We start from the raw sequence: 24,549 nt of genomic DNA, 5'->3' as shown, positions 1-24,549 counted from the left end.
AGCCAGGCGCCAGGCTCACAGCTTGGGTTGTCAATGCCGGGGGAGGGGGAGTCCAGCTGTGAGCCCAGCACCCAGCTGGCAGCTTGGGCTGTCAGCACCAGGGCTGCAGGCCTCCAGCTGTCAGTACCCCACAATGGCCCACTTCGGTCAGTGGAAGCGCTCCAGGTGAGGATGTGCACCACCGACAGAAGGAGCACAGTGTGAACGTGAACCACTGCTCTAATTGCTGTGGTGGCTATACATCGACTTAACTTTGTAGTGTAGATGAGGCCTTAGAAAAGAAGTTGCAGGAATAGAAAAGGCCCAGAGATGTGTGGTGCAAATGCTGAGAGGGCTGGGCTGAGTAGAGGTTTGAAAATGATGGGGCTGCTTTGTTTAAAGAGGGTGCAGATAAGAAGGGACATGTAGAGATATAAAAAACAATGACTGGTATTGAGAATGGGATGCTCCTATTCACCCTTTCTCATCTTACAAGAACAATAGAACACAAGAAAATTGAAAGGAAACACATTTAAAGCTATGGATATTTCTTTTATACAGGGAGTACTTGTAACCCATTAAACTCATTGCAACAAAATATCCAATATCTATATGAACGGCTTCTCAGGATTAAAAAAGGATTAGACATTTATATGATTAAGAATAAAAAAATTAACAGATACAAACACTTGTGCTTCAGGGCACAAGACAACCACTAACTGGTTGGGCAGTGTATGCCATCATTGTCCATTAAAGAGTTTCTTGAACCTTCTTCCAAAGCCCCTGGTTCTGGCCACAGCCTGAGACTGGATTCTAGACTAGATGAACTACTGGTGTGACAGTTTTTATGTTACTCCATTTCTAGGGGCGTAGGAACTTCAACAGGTTATAAGACTCAACAAAAGTGTGGGCAAAACTAGGTTCTGGAGGTGGAGGCATGGAGAATGTTTTAATTCCATGTGTTTTAATAATCAATTGATAATATAGTGGGAACAGCAGCAATCACTTTGGTTAAGATTGGTTGCACAACGGTTTCCAATCTAATTCTTTGGTTTTGATTATTTTTAACTTTTCTTCAATTTTACAGGTGACATTTTCCACCATTTGTCTGTCCCAGAAGGTGATTTTTTTGGGTAACTGTCTTAAGGCTGAAATGGTTGGGTATTAAAACGATTGTTGGCTGTTTTTACTTCCTTTGTTCTGAAAAATGGCTGAAGAGTTTTTGCTCATACTTTCCAAAGACCAATGCCTGGACAAAGTTAGCTTGAAAAGTTTTGGGTGACTGAAAATAGGGTACTAGAAATGAAACCACCACACATCTTGGACTACAACGTTCACTGCTACCCCCCATTATGATAAATTGGAGGTAAAGTCTGCTGATGGGTAAGATGGCTGTGTGTATATAAATCATAAGTAAAACAAACAACAGCTAATGAAGACTTACTAATTTCTCAGAAATGGTATATTCAGTTTGAGAACACAGAACATGTTCTCAATGAATGGTTTGCTATATTTTATCAGTTTTCAGTACCCAGTTCACAAAGTCATGTTTCCCATTACTTTTATGAATGTCAAAAGGAGCCAATGCAATTTTATTGCTTAACTTATCATTCTTAAACACGTTTCCTTTAACTTTGATAGCACTGATATTGTAAAATGGCATTAGTCCAATTACCATATTAATCCACTGTAAGAATTAAGGGGATTATTTATTGAAGCCAAAGCTTTACCAACCTTAATCATTGGAATTAAGTTGAGTTGTCAGGTACACGTGTATAGCCTGACTTGCACATTGTACAGATATTTTGACTTAATGCTTATAAATGAGGCCAACATGTAGGATTAAGGAGGAGTGCAATATGTTTGGCTGTAATCAGTCCATACTCATGCAACCACAGGAAAGAACAACATTTCTTATAACTGCGCAAACTTTATAGACTCTGAGACAAATTCAGACATGGTGAAAGCATATTACACCAGTTTTTAATGCGGACCATATTTTCCTCTATTGTTGCAGAATGTAATTCTGCTATTTGCTTCTGTTCCTCCATTTTCTCTCTTGCAGCTTCTGTTCTTGTTGCTGTGCTGTTGGCTATTCTTGAACTTTTTGGATCTTGTTAGTTGAATGCGATCTTTCAAATAAGGATCTATATGCACTGTGGGGGAAAAAAAAACCCTCTTAGCCCTGGTCTACATTAGGAGTTTAGGTCGAATTTAGCAACGTTAAATCGATGTAAACCTGCACCCGTCCACACGATGAAGCCCTTTTTTCGACTTAAAGGGCTCTTAAAATCGATTTCTGTACTCCACTCCTGACAAGTGGATTAGTGCTTAAATCGGCCTTGCTGGGTCAAATTTGGGGTACTGTGGACGCAATTAGACGGTATTGGCCTCCGAGAGCTATCCCAGAGTGCTCTATTGTGACCGCTCCGGACAGCACTCTCAACTCAGATGCACTGGCCAGGTAGACAGGAAAAGGCCCGCAAACTTTTGAATTTCAATTTCCTGTTTGCATGGTCACCTGCAGCTTGCCACGCTGGCCAGAGCTCATCAGCAGAGGTGACCATGATGGAGTCCCAGAATCGCAAAAGAGTTCCAGCATGGACCAAACGGGAGGTACGGGATCTGATCACTGTATGGGGAGAGGAATCCGTGCTATCAGAACTACATTCCAGTTTTCGAAATGCCAAAACCTTTGTCAAAATCTCCCAGGGCATGAAGGACAGTGGCCATAACAGGGACCCGAAGCAATGCTGCGTGAAACTTAAGGAGCTGAGGCAAGCCTACCAGAAAACCAGAGAGGCAAATGGCCGCTCCAGGTCAGAGCCCCAAACGTGCTGCTTCTATGATGAGCTGCATGCCATTTTAGGGGGTTCAGCCACCACTACCCCAGCCGTGTTGTTTGACTCCTTCAGTGGAGATGGAGGCAACACAGAAGCAGGTTTTGGGGACGAGGAAGATGATGATGATGAAGTTGTGGATAGCTCACAGCAAGCAAGCGGAGAAACTGGTTTTCCTGACAGCCAGGAACTGTTTCTCACCCTGAACCTGGAGCCAGTACCCTCTGAACCCACCCAAGGCTGCCTCCTGGACCCGGCAGGCGGAGAAGGGACCTCTGGTGAGTGTACCTTTTAAAATACTATACATGGTTTAAAAGCAAGCATGTTTAATGATTAATTTGCCCTGGCATTTGCAGCTCTCCTGGATGTACTCCCAAAGCCTTTGCAAAAGGTTTCTGGGGAGAGCAGCCTTATTCCGTCCACCATGGTAGGACACTTTACCATGCCAGGCCAGTAGCACGTACTCGGGAATCATTGTAGAACAAAGCATTGCAGTGTATGTTTGCTGGCATTCAAACAACATCCGTTCTTTATCTCTCTGTGTTATCATCAGGAGAATGATATCATTCATGGTCACCTGGTTGAAATAGGGTGCTTTTCTTAAGGGGACATTCAGAGGTGCCCGTTCCTGCTGGGCTGTTTGCCTGTGGCTGAACAGAAATGTTCCCCGCTATAAGCCATGGGGAGGGTTGAGGGGCTAGCCACGTGGTGAGGGTAGGCAAAATGTGACCTTGGAACGAAAGCACATGTGCTGTGTATGTAATGTTAACAGCAAGGTTTACCGTGAAAGAGTGTATCCATTGTTCTATAAAATGTGTCTTTTTAAATACCACTGTCCCTCTTTTTTTTTCTCCACCAGCTGCATGTGTTTCAAGGATCACAGGATCTTCTCCTTCCCAGAGGCTAGTGAAGATTAGAAGGCGAAAAAAATGCACTTGTGATGAAATGTTCTCTGAGCTCATGCTGTCCTTCCACACTGACAGAGCACAGACGAATACGTGGAGGAAGACAATGTCAGAGTGCAGGAAAGCACAAAATGACTGGGAGGAGAGGTGGCGGGCTGAAGAGAGTAAGTGGTAGGCTGAAGAGAGGGCTGAAGCTGAAAGGTGGCGGCAGCGTGATGAGAGGAGGCAGGATTCAATGCTGAGGCTGCTGGAGGATCAAACCAATATGTTCCAGCGTATGGTTGAGCTGCAGGAAAGGCAGCAGGAGCATAGACCGCTGCTAAAGCCCCTGTGTAACCAACCACCCTCCTCCCCAAGTTCCATAGTCTCCACACCCAGACGCCCAAGAAAACGGTGGGGGGGCCTCCGGCCACTCCACCCCAGAGGATTGCCCAAGCAACAGAAGGCTGGCATTCAATAAGTTTTAAAGTTTTAAACTTTTAAAGTGCTGTGTGGCCTTGTCCTTCCCTCCTCCACCACCCCTCCTGGGCTACCTTGGTAGTTATCCCCCTATTTGTGTGATGAATGAATAAAGAATGCATGAATGTGAAGCAACAATGACTTTATTTCCTCTGCAAGCGGTGATCGAAGGGAGGAGGGGAGGGTGGTTAGCTTACAGGGAAGTAGAGTGAACCAAGGGGCAGGGGGTTTCATCAAGGAGAAACAAACAGAACTTTCACACCGTAGCCTGGCCAGTCATGAAACTGGTTTTCAAAGCTTCTCTGATGCGTACCGCGCCCTCCTGTGCTCTTCTAACCGCCGTGGTGTCTGGCTGTGTGAAACCAGAAGCCAGGCGATTTGCCTCAACCTCCCACCCCATCATAAACATCTCCCCCTTACTCTCACAGATATTGTGGAGCGCACAGCAAGCAGTAATAACAGTGGGAATATTGGTTTCGCTGAGGTCTAACCAAGTCAGTAAACTGCGCCAGCGCACTTTTAAACGTCCAAATGCACATTCTACCACCATTCTGCACTTGCTCAGCCTGTAGTTGAACAGCTCCTGACAACTGTCCAGGGTGCCTGTGTATGGCTTCATGAGCCATGGCATTAAGGGGTAGGCTGGGTCCCCAAGGATAACTATAGGCATTTCAACATCCCTAACGGTTATTTTCTGGTCTGGGAAGAAAGTCCCTTCTTGCAGCTTTTGAAACAGACCAGAGTTCCTGAAGATGCGAGCATCATGTATCTTTCCCGGCCATCCCACATTGATGTTGGTGAAACGTCCCTTGTGATCCACCAGTGCTTGCAGCACCATTGAAAAGTACCCCTTGTGGTTTATGTACTCGCCAGCTTGGTGCTCAGGTGCCAAGATAGGGATATGGGTTCTGTCTATGGCCCCACCACAGTTAGGGAGTCCCATTGCAGCAAAGCCATGCACTATGACCTGCACATTTCCCAGACTCACTACCCTTGATATCAGCAGATCTTTGATTGCGTTGGCTACTTGGATCACAGCAGCCCCCATAGTAGATTTGCCCACTCCAAATTGATGCCCGACTGACCGGTAGCTGTCTGGCGTTGCAAGCTTCCACAGGGCTACTCTCAAGCCACTCTCTTCTCAACTGTGAGGGCTGCTCTCATCTTGGTAGTCTTGTGCCTCAGGGCAGGGGAAAGCAAGTCACAAAGTTCCATGAAAGTGCCCTTACACATGCGAAAATTTCGCAACCACTGGGAATCATCCCAGACCTGCAACACTATGCGGTCCCACCAGTCTGTGCTTGTTTCCCGAGCCCAGAATCGGCATTCCACCGCATGAACCTGCCCCATTAGCACCATGATGACCACATTGCCAGGGCCCGTGCTTTGAGAGAAGTCTGTGTCCATGTCCTCATCACTCACATCACCGCGCTGATGTCATCTACTCGCCCGGTATCGCTTTGCCAGGTTCTGGTGCTGCATATACTGCCGGATTATGCGTGTGGTGTTTAATGTGCTCCTAATTGCCAAAGTGATCTGAGCGGGCTCCATGCTTGCCGTGGTATGGCGTGAAATGCACAGAAAAAAGGCGTGGAATGATTGTCCGCTGTTGCCCTGACGGAGGGAAGAGCGACTGAGAACATGGCTTACAGGGAATTAAAATCAACAAAGGGGGTGGCTTTGCGAGAAACTGAATGGCCCCCTCAAGGATAGAACTCAAAACCTCAAGGATAGAGCTCAAAACTGGGTTTAGCAGGCTGTTGATTTCACGGAGGGAAGGAGGGAGGAGAAAATGAATACAAAACAAATCTGGTCTATTTCTTGCTTTGAGCCACTTCATCTATCTTTATACATCTTGCTGGCAGCAGACTGTGCAGTACGACCACTAGTCATTATCATCTCCTGGGTGCTCGGCAGAAGACGGTGCAGTATGACGACTAGCCATCATCTTCTGCTAGCTGGAGGTTAAAAGACAGTGCACTGCTGGTAGGACTCAATCGCCACGAGACGAAACAAGGGAAATGACTTGGCTGAGTCACTCCCATGTTTGCCTAGGTGCCCAGTTAAAAGAGCACCCAGGACTACGTCGATGACGGCTACCAGTCATACTGCACTGTCTGCTGCCAAAAGGCAATAAACTGCTGCTGTGTAGCAATGCAGTACCGCGTCTGCCAGCACGCAGGAGACATACGGTGATGGTTAGCTGAGCGGGCTCCATGCTTGCTGTGGTATGGCATCTGCACAGGTAACTCAAGAAAAAAGGCGCAAATGATGGTCTGCCTTTGCTTTCATGGAGGGAGGGAGGGAACGGGGGCCTGACGATATGTACCCAGAACCACCCGCGACAATGTTTTAACCCCATCAGGCACTGGGATTTCTACCCAGAATTCAAATGGGCAGCAGAGACTGTGGGAACTGTGGGATAGCCACCCACAGTGCAATGCTCCGGAAGTCGACAGTTGCCTCGGTACTGTGGACACACTCCGCCGACTACATGCACTTAGAGCATTTGTGTGGGGACACACACAATCAACTGTATAAAAATGCTTTCTACAAACCCGACTTCTATAAATTCAACCAAATTTCATAGTATAGACATACCCTTAGTAGTGTATCCTGGGTTCAGAAGCTATTATTTGTTCTCACCACTGTCTCAGTTTAATGTCTTCAAACTGTGACAGTTCTTGAAGGATGGGAGTTTAACCTGGCATTGAGTGTCTATTCAGCAGTTTGTTTTATAATTTAATAATGACAATATAATTATTTAGCTGAGCCTTTGGCTCACACATGTATAACAGCACTCAGAAAACTCAGCTGATATTCAGGGGCAAAGTGCATCTCTTTCAAAAATTAATGAATGCTAGATTGCAGTCTTTATTTCTTATAAAAAGTGCATACCTCATGCAAGAGTGAGATTTTTTAGATCCCTATTTTTAAGCAATCTAACGACTCCCAATTTCTGTTCCATTATACATTATTTTAATACTTTGTACTTATGCCATCTTTACACCATGGACCTCAAAGCACGTTAGAAACCAATAACTTAATCCTAGAACACTGCTGTGGGGTGAATATTGTGGCAAAACTATGAAAAGAATAAATTCATTAAGAGAGGCTATCTCACAGATATAACCTCCCTGGGAGAGGTTAAAAGCCACTACTGGTATCCAAATAGGGTTAATGCTGAAGGCCAAATCCTTAGCCAAAGGTGAAGGCAGCAGAAGGTCCTAAATACAGTTGAACAAATGTGGTTCTGTTGCACTGAGTGAAGTAGTATGTGGAGATGGGGTGCAAGTGTGTGAAATAGAGCTAGTGCTTTGAGAGCTAGGGGAAAGTCCATCCACTGTAGCATGGGGAGACCCATGTAGCTGGAATGGAGACAGCAAAGGGTACCAAATGTGTTGTGAGCAAAGCATTCATAACTAGGAGGTGCCACCAGCCAATCCCCTTCACATATTGAGACAGAGCAGCCAAAGATGTCACTGCAGCCTTGAGCTTACAAGAGTGCGGTGTAATGGCTCTGTAGTCAATCACTGGACATCAGGAGCTTTACTGTAATGGTCTTCCAAAACACCCAGTGCATATCTCATTTACTCAGCCATTGTGGAATAAATACAATTTGTTCAGTCACTTACATTAGGAATTTAGACAAATTGTACCACATTGTCTTTAATAAAGGGGAGTTTACAGCAGCAGCATAACTACTAGGGGGAGAGAGACATGTCCCCCTCCATATTTCTGTTATCCTGTTGAAGGCTGTCTGAAAGCAAGAACTCTTGGTTTCTCCCAACATTTTTGTGTGTGTCATTTGCACCATTGGTTTACAACACCTATTGTCTCAAGGCAGTGCTTCCTTTGAAATACTGCAAAACAGAATGAAGGGGTTTTTGAGTGTCAAAATGTTTTGTTGACTGAGGGCCAGAGCTTTTAAAAGAACTTAGGTATTGCTTGCACAGGGATAGTTAAACACCTAAGAAAGGGCTTTTCAGTAGCCCGCCAGCCAGCTGCGTGGGGAGCCATGGAAGCAAGCCAGGAGAAAGGGTTGAGGAGAGGCAAAGGGCTTAGGCACTTAAGTTGCTGAACTGATGCATCTGGCTGACAGGCCAGAGGTAGGTGCTTCCCTCTGCTCAAGATTCTCAGCTGCGAACCTTCTCCTGGATTTAGGCATCTGAGCCAGGTCACCCCTAGTTAGTTGATGCCCTACAGGGTGAAACCGTCTCTCTTTTTCTCTGTCTCCTAGTCACATGAGACGCCTCTCTCAAGCTCAGCGTGTGTTTCCTTGTACCACCCCTCCTATTGGTGGCCTGCATCCTTCTACTATGGGCTCTGACAGGTACTGGGTCTTAGGTGTGCTTAGAAGAAGGAATACCCTGTCTAGTTTAAAAACCTTGCTCTGGGAACCTCCAGGGCTTTGGCCTGAGCCTTGCTGCAGCCATCTCCAAGGTACTTAGGCCGCTTTGAAATTGCTGACCAGTGGAAACTTGGGTGCCTGGGGACTTCGGCACCTAGGGGCTCAGGTGGCACCTGAGCTGCAGCTTTTAAAATGTCAATGGCACCACCATGGTGGATTTAGGAGCCTATCTGCCTGTTTAGGCACCTAAATCCCTTTCAAAATCTGACCCGGCTTTTTCACCATTCGATAACAGAGTAAGTCCCATCCACACAAGCTAAAAATGAATTGTGGTATAAGATGGTAAGGGTGTGACAGAATAAAATGTATATTATTTACTGATTACTTCGAATTTTAAAAATACAACTCTGTGCCCTAAAACATAGCTGCTAGTGTCTCAGCCCCCCAGTTGTCATTTTGCATGACACCGCCATTACACGATGTAATTCTGAGTGACAGCCATGGCACATATTCTTAAAGAATTTAATGGATTGTGGGTGTGATAAATACACGGACTCATACTACAGTCAGAACACTGTCAGTCAGAGAAGCAGTGAACCAAAATGGCTAGGGGAGTTTGCACTTAACTAGTCTCTGGAATTCTCTGAGAAATAAGTTTTGCTGCTGCTTTTAAGCTTCCATTTCTGTCCATGCTCAGTGCAAAAGCCGGGAGCTATGTATGTACTGTAGTTAAACATAGGTTAGGCTATTATTCTGTACCTATGTCTATTTATTTGTGTCCATACAAGAAAATAGCCAGTGCTGTAATCTAAATCCTCCTCATGACTTGGGAAGCCATAACAGAATTACTGTACCTCTTTTTTTACAGATGGTTAAATAGAGGCACAGAATGGACAAGTTACATCACCTAAATCACTAATTAGAGGTGGGAATAGAATCTAGGAGCCCTTATTCCCAACTAGTCTTTTACTCTAACCATTTTACCACATGGCTGCAGAAAATATATATCTCAGTATGACCACACCATTTTGTCTGAGAAATTCACTTCTGTTGTGGATTGTAACTGGGGATCTTCCTACACACTTTCATCTGAAGTAAAGCCAATTATGAACATTGATAGTCTCTCTCAGGTCTCTTGCCACTAGACAGTGAGAGCCTTTCATACTTCAGCCCCAAATGTAACAAAATATTTAACCCCAAACCAAAGCTGTTCCAGTGCGGATCATATACTTAGTAAACAACAGGTGATGTAGCAAATGCATATATTCTGCACTGGCTTTGTCACAAAGGAGTTAGCAAACACACCCCTTCCCCCAGCCTCCACTCCCTCCCAAACAGATTATCTCATAATTTTTTTCAGAGTGGAGTCTATATATTTGTAAGGATATAGTTTACATTACACTTTTATGCTTACTAGGGGCCGGATGGCTGACCCTTACATGGGTGCCCAAGGAGAGCAGGGAGGGTGCAAGTAGCTTCTAACGCAAATGCCTCCCACCATGCAGGGGTCTGCCATAATTGTGATACCTGCAGTATCCCTCAGCCAAGAGGTAGAAGAGTAAACTGTTCTCACATGTGCCCAAAGCATTTAAAAATCAGAAGTCAGACCCCCAAAAAAATCACACATTTTTTTTAAAATGTGGTTTTTGGCATGTCTTCTGATTTTTGAACTCCCCCAGCTCACCTGCAATGCATGTGTGACAACAGAGTATGTCTGTACAGCGAGTTGGGGGTGTGACTTTTCAGCTCAAGGAAACCCCGGAGCTAACTCAGATTGACCAAGTGTGCTAAACGTAGCGTGTGGGTGTGGTGGGACAGGCTAGCCACTCCAAGTACATGCCTAATGCCTTGGACAGGTCTGACGTGTTGGCTAGTCACTCACGCTGCCACGGCTACACTCTGTTTTTAGTGCGTTAGCTCAATCAGAGCTAGCATGGGTATGTCTCCTTAAACTGAGAATTACAGCCCCAGGTTGAAGTGTAGACATAACTACGGTAAGGGAGAGTCCCTGCCCTGAAGAGCTTGCAAGCTAGAGCAAAGCATGGTGAAGTTTGGGAAGTGGGAACTGAAATTGGGACTCACCAAAGTCGGATAACAAAGGCTATCAGACTTCCATTAGATAGGGACTTTTAACCCCTGCTGATTTGGGCAGAATTCAAACAGGTGACCCATAGGTGACATGCTCTCTTGCTCATTACCAATGTCCTGAGGCATACAGTCCCCCATACATGCTAATATTACACCTTCGAGATTGCAGCTTGCTTTCTGAAAAGAGGAGTTTATGAAATCAAGATCTGACTTACTAACCTAGGCTGGGTCTCCCACTCTTTGGACACAGAGGCACAATCTCCGGCACACTGTTCCTGATCTCCAGCATATACTCAGTTTGCCACACCCAGATCTTACAGGGAGAGCACCCATTAATCAAGTACAAAGAATTTAAAAAGCAACAGTCCAACTATTAACACAAGATCCAGATTCACCTTTAAAAACATTTTGCAATATAAAGTAATTAATTTGCATATTTTTCTACCCCCACCTGGCTCATTAACAGGGCTTGACCCCACAACTTTCCACAGCAGAACCATTTTCTACTTCAAGGATAGGCGCAACTGGGGAGGGATAAACATGCTCTTATCCTCCACGTGGAGCCGCCTGTATAGGGAGCCACAACACATACATTGCCAATGAGTTCTATTTATATTTGTGAGACAGCAGTGACAAGGCTGGGTATCAGGAGCCTTGGTTTCTATTTGTGATTCTGGGAGCTGATTGTGGTATACGGGTTACAGACAACATGAATAAATGTAACGATGTCCCTTGTTGGGTCATCTGCGGGGTGTGAAGCCAAGGCCTCTTGATGTAAAAAGATGAATCTCTATCTCTTCATCTAAAGAACCAGTTCTTAGCCCGGAAATATTAGAAGAGTCACAAATTTCTCTATGTGGTCTAGCTACTAGAGGGGGCATGGAGCCACACTGTATTGGTGTCAATTGCACAAGCCCCTAATTTGACATGTTTCTTCTGAAAGCTTGTGTAGCACAGTAGTTGAGATTGGACTCAGTTATATTAGACCATGGATTCCAGTTCCAGCTCTGCTTTGTGCAAGCTCTCAGTTATCTTATCTGTGAATATGATGAATAATAATTACCTCCAAGGTATGAAACCTTGGCTCAAAATAAGGGCTGCAAAAGACACAGAAATGTCAACAGCAGTTCATTTCCAGTCAGTGGAAGAGCTGGGACTAGTGCACATGGCCTTGCTGTTTAGTGTGGTTTCTATGACGCTACAGGACACCATGGGGGTATTGCTCACTGCTTCTAAAAATCACATGAAGGCTGCAGCCTTTTGCATCATCACAAGATGGCTTGCAGTAGGGGCCAAATCACATTACCTGCAGCAAATTCATGAGGGTAGGCGGTGGCCACGCTGTAGTTTGGCTTAACTATAATAATCATAGTGTCCCTGAAGTGTCCCTAACCTCTGTTTGCCAGATGCTGGCAATGGGCGACACTGGATGGAGCACTTGATGATTGCCTGTTTTGTTCATTCCCTCTGAAGTACCTGGCACTGGCCACTATTGGAAGACAGGATACTGGGTTAGATGGACCCAGTATGGCCGATCTTATGTTCATAGTGGACAGTTGCTGGCATCTATGGGCTACCGATGTTTTCACCTACATTTCTTCATAGTTAACTGTTTCATTATTTGGACTGCCACTGTGGGTACTTCTACACTGCCCATGGACTTGTGGTTGCAGCGTGGATTGGCATGCCCACACTAACTTTAACCTAGCTAGAATGCCTAGAAATATCAGTGAAGAAGTGGTGGAAAAGGTTCCACAGGGGCTGCATAAACCTGCTGGGGTCCTGGGTACATACTCGTTTTGCTAGCTCACACTGAAGCCTGTGTAACTGTGTCTTCACCGCTATTATTGTTCAAACTAGCTAGAATAAAGCTAGCACAGATATGTTTACACAAGCTGCAATTGCACTTCCAATTGCAGTGTAGACATACTCTGAGAAGGCTGTACTGGTTACTGAAACAAAAATACATAGCATCTGGTTGCTGACTTAATTATTAAAATACATGCTTTTGGTTGAAGAGAACTTTTATAAGAAGACTAAACCAATAAAGATATAGTGGACCTTTATAACTATGGAATTAGGTTGTGTGAAAAAACAAGATGCTCTCCATGTGGATGTAAGGTCACAGAAAATAACTATATGATGCTATATCATATATAATATTATTTGAGAAAGTTCATTCATGAATTAGGCTGTATCGTATTACATATGCACAAAGGAGCACAGTAAAGGATCTGCATTCAGTCTGACTTTTCTGGGTTTTTTTGAATGCTTAACCATGCAAACTGAATAATCACTTAATGGATGCTTTTTTATGGCATATATATATATAGAGAGAGTGAGATGTGTATATTTATATTTGTCTGTATGATGTTTAGAATTTTGATTATTGAAACAAATTTTGCCAGGGTGTCATGGGTTCAGGTAATTGTGTGTGCCCTTTTATGTTTTCATAGCTGGCAAATGGAAGGTTTCTGTCCTCACCAGTGATATGCCATCTGCAGGAACCAGCTCACAGGTTTATATTACGTTGTATGGGGATTACAATAATTCAGGGCCTATCTTTCTGTATGGAAAAGAAGAAGAACTGTTTCAGAGGGGCAATGAAGACATCTTCACTGTAAGTAATACATATTCAGTATCTTGTCTTTATTGTCCATAGTGGCCTACCAGATTACATAAAATGTGTAAAGCTGTGTGATAAAAGGGACAGTCAGTTTTTGTACAGTAGACCGGGAAACAAGTAATACTACTTTTAAATATAGAGATAAACCTAACTGTTTTTCTTAAATGCCAGTTAAGCTCAGTATATTTCAATATCAACTACTGTATATAGAACCAAATAATTAACTGCAAAGGATAGAGAAGCCAAACATTTGGGTTCATTTTTAAGACCTTAAATCTGAAATGAAGTAGTAGGGCTTAGATGGAAGTTAGGTGCCTAAACACCTTTGAGGATCAGGACCTTAATCTCTCTCTGCCTCAGTTCCCCATCTGTAAAATGGGAATAATGATACTTCCCTATCTTCCAGGGGTGATTAAAGACTGCAAGATGCTCAAATAGTACAGTAATGGGGGACCATAGAAGTATCTATGATGGATATTTTAACACAAAATCATCTGCACAAAAACATAATAGACATGAACTCCAAGTGTATCTAGGAGACCTGGAGGAAAAAGAAAATGGCAATAGTACAATAGCAGCCAAATTATCAACAGAAAAGCAAATTTCATTCACTAGCAATAGCTAGTTGACGAACTTCAGAAGCACTGGATGATGCTTCCAAAGATGCTCCGGGGAGCAGGTGGATTAGGGTTGCCTTACAACAAAAGCAAACACAGTTCCTCTTCCCTGTCTTTGTTTGCCCCCCACCCTCACCCCATTTCTCTCCTGCATCTGAGTTTTGTCATGGGAACAACCTTTTTATCGCCCTCTGGCCAAGTCTTGGCTTGGGCTCTCTCCGTTTGACTGGCATGCAAGCAGAGGAGAAGAGAAGGGAAGCCATGCATTTGTCCTTGTGTATCTCTGGGCAGGAAGTTCTTTATTGTTTGCTTCACAAAGTCCAGGGGAGTTAGCATCCAAGGGTTTGCTTCACATGCATCTCTGCAGTGTAAGTGAACTCAGAAGATGAACTCTCCAGAATGCTGTGGTGGGAGTAAAGCAGTAAAGTAAAGTGAGTGGACTAAATCATGAGAAAACTCATATGCCACAGGATGAGAGATGCCCATTAGTAAGTTCCCAAAGCCCAAATGATGCTCTCTCTATTGATAAGAGCACCCTGTTTCACACCTTGCTGCTTGACTGACTTGCATGCAAAGATCACTGAGATCGCTGCAGCATGTTTAGAGTTGGAAGCATGCACCCAGCACTGCCAAGAACTAACCTTCCAAACATAGACTTATAAGATAATGAAAGTAGACCATTTTGTATCAAGAGACGCTGCATTTTAAATGCAACACAATACCTGATTGTTACTGTTCTCCAGGAAACAGTTTTTAAAAGAGGAATGTAACATGCGAGTGATACCTACTGAATTAATTGTTCTTTGGAATTTTTCTTTTAAGGAGCTAGATGCAAATTATCCATTTATTTCCTTTATAGATTGACACTGGAGACATAGGAGAGCTCTATAAAATACGCATAGGACACACTAACTCTGGAAAATCCCCCTCTTGGCACTGTGCAGAGGTGAGAACCCTGAGCAGGAGTTTTATCTTCTGAAAAACAATTGTTGTGCCCAAACAAGCAAAATAAATAATAATAAAAAATCCTGGGAGAAGTATTTCAGTCAGATTCTGATGCTTATTGCATCACTGAGAAAAATATTTATTGTGGGTTGTTCTTGTGAGGAATTTTTGGCAGCCCAAGAGCCATATTGCTAGTTTCCCTTTTCAGTTTCTAAGGAGAAAGGATGTCCACTGAATATTTATGATTCTTCTAAATTACAAGTTATATACTGAGTATTCCCATGGTTTATTAGAGGTGTGGTTTGTAGCATAGATAGTATTAGTAATCCCCTAGTTCCATTTCCAACCCTTATTGAGACAAGGTTTGGCCAGTGTGCCCCAGGAAATAGGACAGAGGTCTGGGTGTAAGGATACCTGGTTTCTATTCTCTGCTTTGCCAATTACCTACCGTGTGGCCGTGAGCAAGTCATTTCACCTCTCAGTTTCCTTACCTGTAAATTAAGGATAACAGTATTTAACCTCCTTTAGCACTTTGTGAGCTACAGATGAATAGAGTTTATCATTATAATTCATGTTTGAGGGCAGATTCAGATGTGGTATCAATGGTTGCAGTTCCACTGAAATAAACCTAGCTACAATCTTGTACACCAGATCCATGTATGGGCAGGATTCTTTGACCACATTTCCCTAGTAGCTGCATGCCTGGATGGAGAAGTTGTATAACTACTAGGTTGCCAGGGAGTCCAGGTGGTTCCTTAGCTTCTGGCCTAGGATCTATGGGACATCTCTTCTAGCTCAGTTGCTGACAGTCAGAGTTGAAGTGTTTCCCAACTCCTGTTGGCTTTTGGGCGGCCTGAAGTTTCCTGGCTGCCAGAAGACCCTTTAAGGATTCCGGAAGGCAGGAGCTCATAATGGAGGAGAGCAGCCACTCCATGCCCCCAACCCAAATGCTAGAAAAGATTGGAGGGGCAGGCCACCAGCCCTCCTTAAACTATGTTTGGGGGAAGGGGGTACTAGAAGAGGGGAGAAGCTGTCATCCAGGGAATGGTTATTGATATACTTATTTATTTATTTATTTATTTATTTATTATATACTTATTATTTATTTGGGTCATATATAATCTGACCCACTAAGTGAATCTGCAGGTGTGGGCCCTGCACCAGGCTCGGTGAACAGACCCTGCAAGGTCCGCATTCTGTGTGGTGCATCTATTTAAATTGAGAAACTAAAGAAGTCAGGTAAAAAAGGAAAGAAAAGGTGCTTGGGCTCTTTCTTTTCTCCTCGCCTTGCCTGCGCGCATGCAAGCTGGTAGATCTTAATTAAAATCAATAGCACTTCAGTGTACGCTGTTGATTCTTGGCTCACAAAGCCTGTTTTGTCTACTTACCTGGGCTCATCTGAAATAAAAACGGCTGGATCAAGACCTCAAACCACCACAGCTTTTAGGCAGCAGTCCATCAGCTTTGTAGGGAGAGGCCAATGGAGCAGAATATCTTCTACAAAGACCCCCACATTTTGTGCAGTAGAGTTAACACAGTATTGTTCTTTACTACTACGGAATCTGGGGAGAGGGGAACAACGCGGTAGGCTGGGGAGACAGAATGGTCAGCACTAGCTCCTGGGAAACCCATGCATTCTCCCGCAGATATGAAACCAAGAGATCACATTGCATTACTTTTGTGCTGCAAATGTTCAGTAAGGAGCTATATTGCTGGGCAGCCCCACAGAGGTGCTAGCCCTCCCTGCATAAACCCTTACATCTGTGGCTTTCCTTATGGCTCTCCCAGCGTTAAGATGGTTTGAGGTCTATTCATGGCTACAAACACCTCCCTCAAGCAGGGTGCTACCTCGCTTGTGCAGTAAGTGTTCCCCTCCCACATGTTTTTCCACAGGAGATAACAATAGGCTTTGGGTTTTCCAGTTTTCTTCAAGCAAGATTAGAGAGTTTGTTTCACCAGCATTTGTGGTGAACCTCTTGCAGTCACTTTCTTTTAAATATAGTATTCCAGCCCTGGAAGAGTGGGCAGCAGTAAGACTTTCCAATAATTGGGATTCCCTTATATTACAATTAAAGGGACATGTCAGACCAAATGGTGTGAAGCTGCAGTTGGCTCAGCCCAGGAGAGTGGGGAGTGGGCAGAGGTGGCTTTATGTCACCTTTGCACCTCCTTAATCTTAGGTTGGCCAGGGGGATGCTGAGCTGTTGGTGCTACTCTAATATATGGCAGCCTTGGCCAGCTGCCTTTGGGAGAGTCTGCAGCTCAGAATAGTCGGAGCACAAAACACTGATTGTTTCCCTTCCACTCCTGGCGCCCCTTCCCTATTATTTTTCTATATCAGAGGCTGCATAGGAGGGTAGCATAGGACTGCCTATGACATTCCTGCACCACTTCTGCACTGGGGCTATCCCCCAGGGGGGCCTTCATGGCTCCCTTGTGGCACCAGAGCTGCAAACGGGCCAGAGCAAGAGCCAGAATCTGGCTCTTCATCCTAGTTCCAGATGTTGCAATAACATCTGCTAGCACAGAACCCTGCAGCTGTTTGGAGCCCCACTGATGCTAGTAGGACTTGGCACAGGCTGAGAGATCTGTCCCAGCAGAACCGACTTCAGGATTGGAGTCTAAGTGACTTAAACAACTGATAATTGTCATTGCTATTATAGGTGCAATTGCAGAACATTTACACAGGAGAACAGTTTTCTCTTCCTGCCCACCGATGGCTGGCGCAGGACCAGGATGATGGCGAAATCTGTCGGGAGCTTCCTGTTTTGCGACGGGGCCAGCCTGTTCTTCCAGGTAGGTGAAATAATGCGTCAGGCGATTCAAGTTACAAACTGCCACCCGGATAATTCAATTGATTGTTTTTTATCAATTACCTACTTCTGTTTGACAGCTGCAATATGTTTTCTCTGGTCTTTTCCCTTGTGAAGGCTGGGCATGCACAGTCCCTAAGCTGGAGGTGTAACAGGGACGGAACCTGCAATGTCTTTGATCAAATGTCTTGAATTTCAAAAGTCCTTTAGACTTAGGATTGTCTCACTGAGGTTTTACTGATAAAGGCAGCCCTGTTTACTTTCCACCTGGAAACTCAAACAATGGTGAATAAACCTCACAAGGTTTTTTTGTTTGTCTTTTTACTTATAAAAAAGATCAGGAAACAAAAAACATATGTAACTGTCATGATGCCATCACATACAAACCACAAACAGTACTAGGAATATCATGGAAATTGCAGTTTTGTAAATATGTCATATATTTGACTAATATACTTGCTATTTTCTTTTCTGTTACCTGTAGACGTGCATAGACCACACTCATTCAGAGCTGTTTTAATGGGTGTGAGGAGCAAAGCTAAACAATACTTTAAAATGTTCATAAATTTAAGTGGATCTGCTGCTGACTCCAGACATAGACTGGGGAAGTGGGAGATGGGTGACATGGAGGACCAGGAGTCCCAAAGGTGGCATGTTGAGGGGGGCGGTGCACTGGGACAGACATGGGCTGTGAATAGAGGACTGGATGGTATGGAGCTGTGTTATTTGTGTTATCTATGACTGAGCTAAGGTGGGGGAGGAGGCAGAAGGACATGAAAAAGGCATATAGTGTGGGACCCTAACACAATATTTAAGCTTAATCGTACCTGCCCTTGAGGTGAAAGAAAAGTCCTTTCTGTCCCTTTGCATCCAACAATACAACCATATAGCTGGTAGCCATAACCGTCTCAGGGAGGACTATGTAGAAAGGCTAGCCGCATTAACCACAGTGCTCCAGGATTCTGAGTAGGCATGACCATGGTCCCACCCCCATACACTGGATGTTTGCTGCAGAGAAACACCAAAAGGCATGGCTGGCTAAACCCATAAAATAGGTATGGCCATTGCTTCTCTTAAATCCACTCTCCCCAATGCCACACAGGCATTATGCCTGCTCATTCTTCTAAAAGACATGCCATAGTTCAAACAGGAAGTCATTTAGAGAGGTCCTATGGCCTGTGTTATATAGGAAGTCAGACTAGATGGTCACAGTGATTCCTTCTGGCCTTATAATCTATGAATCTGTTGCAGAGGTATAATGTCTTTGGGGGCCCCAGACTGTACTTCTTTTCCTACCATCCAAATATTATTAGAGTGGGGGAAAGAGAGGGAACAGACAAGCAAAGTAATCATGGTTAATTTAACAAAAAAAAAACAAAAAAACATACCTCTAAACAGGCTACATTCCTCTCCCTCACAACTCAGCCCTCTTCCCTGACCCCAACAATTCCCAGCTTCAGATTCTATGACCCTAACCCTACTCTCCCAGTTTTCAACCCCTTCCCTCTATATAGATGAGCAGTTCATTCACGAACCAAATAAATGATTGATATCTTGGTTATCAGATAATCTTTATCTTGTTATGCCTTGAAGCCTAGCACCACACTTAAAATAACATCTCATGCTGTATCCTATGGTTGGCAATTTCTCCTTCTTCTCAAATCAGAGAGAGTGAAGAACTTCTAAACCCTAAACAATTCTGCCAACCACATAAAAGAGAGGTCATGATGAAGATTTTGGGTTTCTGCTTTAACTAAAACTTTTCTTACGGGTATATTTCTGCTTCAGAAACAGGCTTTTCACTTCTGAGAGGTTGGTTTGATAACACTGAAGAAGTAAAGAGAACTGGATTCAGTATGAAAGTGAGAGGATCTAGGGGAACTCTTAAATCTGATATTCTGAATGAAAACAGGGATAAGGCACTAGCTGTTGTAATGGCTTTTTGTAATCACAAAAATAAATGTATTCATTAAATAAAACCCAACAGACATTGTGGGCCTGACTTTCAGTGGAGCTGAGCACCTTCTGTTTTCATTGACTTCACTCGGACTTGTAAATGCTCAGCACCTCTGAAATTCAGGTACTATTTGAATCTTATGTTTACTGTATTTTGCATCTATTATAGGCCAAGCAGGTAGCACCATCTATACTTAAAGTTGCCTGACATTTCCCATTATAACACCCTGATTCACAAGCTCCTTTGCAGTTTCCCTGCTGCTCTGGGAAAGGAATAAACTGTGTCAGGTCACTACCTGTCATAGTGTGTGCTGTCCGATATACCTCCTTCCACCCCTGCTGCCCACTTGTGAGAGGTGAGGACAATGTAATGATGCTCTGGAGCTGGCTTACCTCGATTCCTGCCCACTCTGCTGCCTAAGAATGCCTTATGCAGCCTTACTCCCGTGTACCACTGGGTCATGATTTGTCCCTAAATGGAACAGACCCCAACGGAATCTTCATTCCCCTCAGATGTCTGCCTTCGGCCTCAGTGACTGTAACAGCAGTGCCACCAGGGGACTATCCTATCTAATTCCCTTCCCCGGTTCCTGACCAGCTCAACTGTTACTGAGACCTTCCTGAGGAAATGAAGTCCCATTGGGTTGGCCTGAAGGATGCTGAGAAAAGCTTGGGAAATGACGCATTGTTACACTTGGAATGAAGAGAAAGCAGCGATTTCTCCTCCTTCCCCCACAAATAAACATGTTTCAGCAGTATCTGTTCAGAAGCAGAAGGGCATGAACGCTATTGTACTTCTGTAACCCTTCTGCCAGGCCAAGTTGATAGCAGCAAAGGCCGGGTTCAGTACACAGGGGTTCTCTCTCATCAAAGCAAATGCAAAACTGGCTCGAGCCCCCACCCAGTGACCTGGGAAAATCTTACACACTCCCTGGGCACCTCAAAGAGGCAATACTTCCCCTCTCGCAAGCACAGAGTCTCGGTGTAGCAGAGAATCTTTAATAACATGAGGTAAATGACATCAGCATTAAATTGGGGAAACACCACAACTAGGGTTCATCAACCAAACCATGAGGAAAGACCCACCCCAGCAAATTGGGCCACATCCTTTCCCTCAAATTCTTGAGTCCCAGAACCCAAACATCTCTTGAGTCCAGCAATCCACAAATCACCCAAAGTTCAAAAAGTCCAGCCCCAGAGTTCAAAAGTTCATCTGCAGAGTGTTGCTCCCCAGTCTAGCTAAAATGTGCCTGTGTGTGGGGTGAAAGAGGTAAGGGGCACCTTACCTGTCCTGAAGCTGACTGCCTCACAGGGCTCTGCTGTCTCACGAACGGCTCCGCTCCACCATGACCGGCTCCGCTCTGCACAGCTTGCCGTCTCACGAACACTTCACTCCGCCGAGTCACGGACAGCTCTGCTCAGCTCGCCGTCTCACGAACATGCCGCTGTCTCACGAACGGCTCCACCCTGCACAGCTTGCCTCGCCGTCTCACAAACACTCCGCCAGCCTATCCACGAACAGCACAACTGCACTCTAGTTCTTCCGGCTCCCCACTACTTGACACAGTGCTCAGTGATTCCAGCTCTCAGTGATTTTAGCTCATAGTAGGGGAGCCTTAGTGCTGGTGCACCATAAGGCCAAAGTGAATTCAGCACAGTACCTGTAGCAAGACTCTTAATAGACCCAAAATTAGCTCTGACATTCCACAGTGGAGAGAGACAGAGGTGCAATTGGTGTTTCAGGCCCTCACAAAGGGGCCCACACCACCAGGTATAAATACCTGTCTCAAGCCTGTCTCCATTCACAGAGTTTTGGAACCCATGTCCCTTGCCTAGCGAGTGCTACTTAGTTGATGGCGAGTCCCTCCATCATAACAAAAGGCCAAGTACAGTTCCAAGCACAGTTCCCATAATCAGGGTAATAACAATTTATTCTTCCCGCCCCAATAACAGAGACACTGGGGATCCCACAACAGCCAAAGTGACCATTTGGGCAGTTATGGCCTCATTCTAGGCGGGGTGGGTGTGCCTATGCAAATGAGATCAGCCCCTGAAGTTCTTTTCCACAACTTGTCACACCTCACCACCAGATGTCAGGGTGGAGCTCATCCTGATTCTGCTTACACTTCAATGGTAGCAGAATCCTCAATGTCTCTCACAAATGGCAGGCCAATTTTCAGCTCCTGCATCAAGGAGGCAGGCAGCATTGGAATATCTATTAGCACCAGCAACCGCTGCTGGGGGAGACAAATCATTATTTGCTATTTATATTGCACTAACGCCTTCGAGTATGCCTACGCTGCAAAGAAAAACCCACAGTGCTGAGTCTCAGAATTCATGTCAATTGACTGGGCTCACGGGGCTCGGGTTGTAGAGTTAAAAATAGCAGTGTAGATGTTCAGGCTCAGGCTGGAGCCCAGGCTCTGAAACCCAGAGGACCTCAGAGCCCAGGCTGCAGCCTGAGCCCAAACATCTACGCTACTATTTTTAGCCCTGCAGCCCGAGCCCTGAGTCAACTGACTTGGGCTGTCATATGGCACCATGGGTTTTTTATTGCAGTGTAGACAGATGCTTAGAGGCCTCAGTCAGGTTCATGACCCTGTTGTATTAGGAGCTGTACAAACAGAAGATCTCAAGTCAGAAGAGCTTACAATCTGCAAATGGCAAAAGAAGCTTCCCAGTCAGAGGGCTAGAGGCGTAGATGGCAGAATGTTCACATTCCCATACGCACGCAGCTCATGTCTGCACACATGCCCACAGTAACATCTTCGACCATATCAGGGATTGGAGCAATTATTGTCTTAATTTAAAATGTTCTCAACCATAGGCTGTCGACTGCCCAAAGTCCATAGAAAATGTCCTTGATCCAAAAATAAAACAAAGAAGGGAAGATGGCAGTGCCTAGAGGATAGAGTTAAGGTTGTTTTGGATGCCTGAACAATGTTATTCTATACTCTCAGCTGTTATCTTTTCTTTTATATTTAATCTTAATTTTGAATTATCTGGTTTTTAATGTCACTGCCTTTTTTTTCAGATTTATAACTGCATAAATATAGTCCATAAGTTACCATTCCCAATCTTAACTACAGTTTAACAGTGTTTTGCCTGGGAGTTTTATTTTATGTCATATTACATATTTTGTTTTAAACACCCAAAGGTGTTACAGTTTTCATTTATAGCCCTTCCCTTCCCTCCCAAATTTACAAAGTGATTAAAGAAGATTCCCCATTAAATGCAATAAAGGAATAATCTACTATTATTATTGCCTGAAGCACTGAAATATTAAAGCAGTGAAGCATTCTTTGATGCTGTAAAACGGAGACAATGGTGCTAGAATTTATTTTTTAACCAGTGCTTTTAAAGGGTTGATGGCTGCTGTCTGGCATATTTGTGGTCTGACTGCTTATGTTGACACTAATCTTGGATTTACTTTGTTTACTTTTCTGCTTTATAATGACTGTAAGTGGTGCTGTAGGACAAAGATATATTGTTGTGCATTTAGAGTTGATTTTCAATTTGCATTTGCCACTGGGAATACCAACCTGGGGTAAACAGCATGCACACAAAATCAAAACAAGTTTGTGTGTCACTTTACTTAATATTAAATGGAATTTTTATGAACTGAAAATTACGTGATAGCTGATCCTTGATACAGATGTATTTGGACTATATAGTCACTCTGCTTTTCAACTGGATATTGAATTGATATTGATATCAACTGTAGTGGTATTTGCAAAAAGAAAAGGAGTACTAGTGGCACCTTAGCAACTAACCAATTTATTTGAGCATAAGCTTTCATGAGCAAAACCTGTCTTCTTTTACTGTCAGTGACTGTATATGAGGTGCATGTGACAACAGGAGAGCTGTGGAATGCCGGAACAGAAGCTGATGTCTATATTTCGATCCATGGGGAAGAAGGCGATACAGGCTCGAGACAGCTACTTAGGTCAAAGAAGCCTAGGAAATTTCTAAAAGGACAAGTGAGTGACAAGAAGCATACGTCCCGATCCATTTGTCTGTCCTTTCTAGCTCTCTACCTTGTAAGATCTGAGGCTGTTACAGGCCAAGGTAGGACTTACACTAACAAAAATCACTGGTAGACTGCAAAGTTTGTAGAAAACCTGCACCGCTAAGCCAAAATTATTTTCTAAACATTTGCATTGACATTTTGGGGAAAATTATAATCCATAATAATTATTGTGTAGGTAAAGTGCATACCATTTCTTAAATTTCTTAATTATTTAAATAATATATATGAAGAGAAGAAATAACTTCAGTAAAATACATATTTTACTATATTCTGATATTAAGTTATATTACAATTTGTGATTGTTTTGTTAACTAAACTTTGGGCTAGTTTCTGCTCTCCTCACTCTAGTAATTGCGTTGATTTCAATAGGACTACACACATAAACGAAGTGATCAGGATTAGCTCTTTAATCATAATCGTTGGTCCTGGAAACCAACTTTGCTTGTCTGCTTTGACATTATCATATATTATTTCATAGAGCATATTGGGATGCTCATGCTTCATAGAAGAGTTTCACAGGTTTTCTACAGTAGGTTTCATGTGTCCCATTGGATGGGGAGTTCTTTTAGAAATTTAATTGCACTTTTCTTGGCTGGTTTGCAGACTGACCTCTTCCTACTTGAAGCTGTGCACCTTGGAAATTTGTATAAGATTGTTATAGGACACAATGGACTTGGATCAGGTGAGAAATCGCTACATATAATAACTGAATACTGACCACAGCTTTCTGTGAAATTAGAGTAGGTATTTATAAAATATTCATATGAAATAATGTGACCAAGGTATTTTATGGGGGGAGGCAAAGGATTCCAAGAATACCAGTCATTAAAATGAAAAGGTTACATTTTGGTACCATCACAAATTCCAAATAATCATCCTTAACCTCTATTGTAGTCCAAATAATTGTATTAAAAATTTACTTTTAAAAAAAGGGTACTGA

The 24,549-nt window shown here is 43.8% G+C and overlaps 1 protein-coding gene across 1 annotated transcript in view; it reads left to right on the top strand.

Annotated features, from left to right (window-relative positions):
- RP1 (RP1 axonemal microtubule associated) overlaps window positions 1-24,549 on the top strand; it is a gene marked incomplete at its 5' end in the record, with an annotated part of 312,243 nt that overhangs the window by 22,711 nt on the left and 264,983 nt on the right. Inside the window, 5 exons of the mRNA XM_084619857.1 lie at window positions 13,079-13,242; window positions 14,725-14,811; window positions 17,474-17,606; window positions 23,408-23,559; window positions 24,213-24,291. Coding sequence (XP_084475983.1) covers window positions 13,079-13,242; window positions 14,725-14,811; window positions 17,474-17,606; window positions 23,408-23,559; window positions 24,213-24,291 — 615 coding nt within the window. The remainder of the gene's footprint in view (window positions 1-13,078; window positions 13,243-14,724; window positions 14,812-17,473; window positions 17,607-23,407; window positions 23,560-24,212; window positions 24,292-24,549) is intronic.

This window comes from Lepidochelys olivacea (assembly GCF_965140295.1).
Source record: "Lepidochelys olivacea isolate rLepOli2 genome assembly, chromosome: 2".
Classification (NCBI taxonomy): domain Eukaryota; kingdom Metazoa; phylum Chordata; order Testudines; family Cheloniidae; genus Lepidochelys; species Lepidochelys olivacea.
This window is presented reverse-complemented; position numbering and strand designations above follow the sequence as displayed.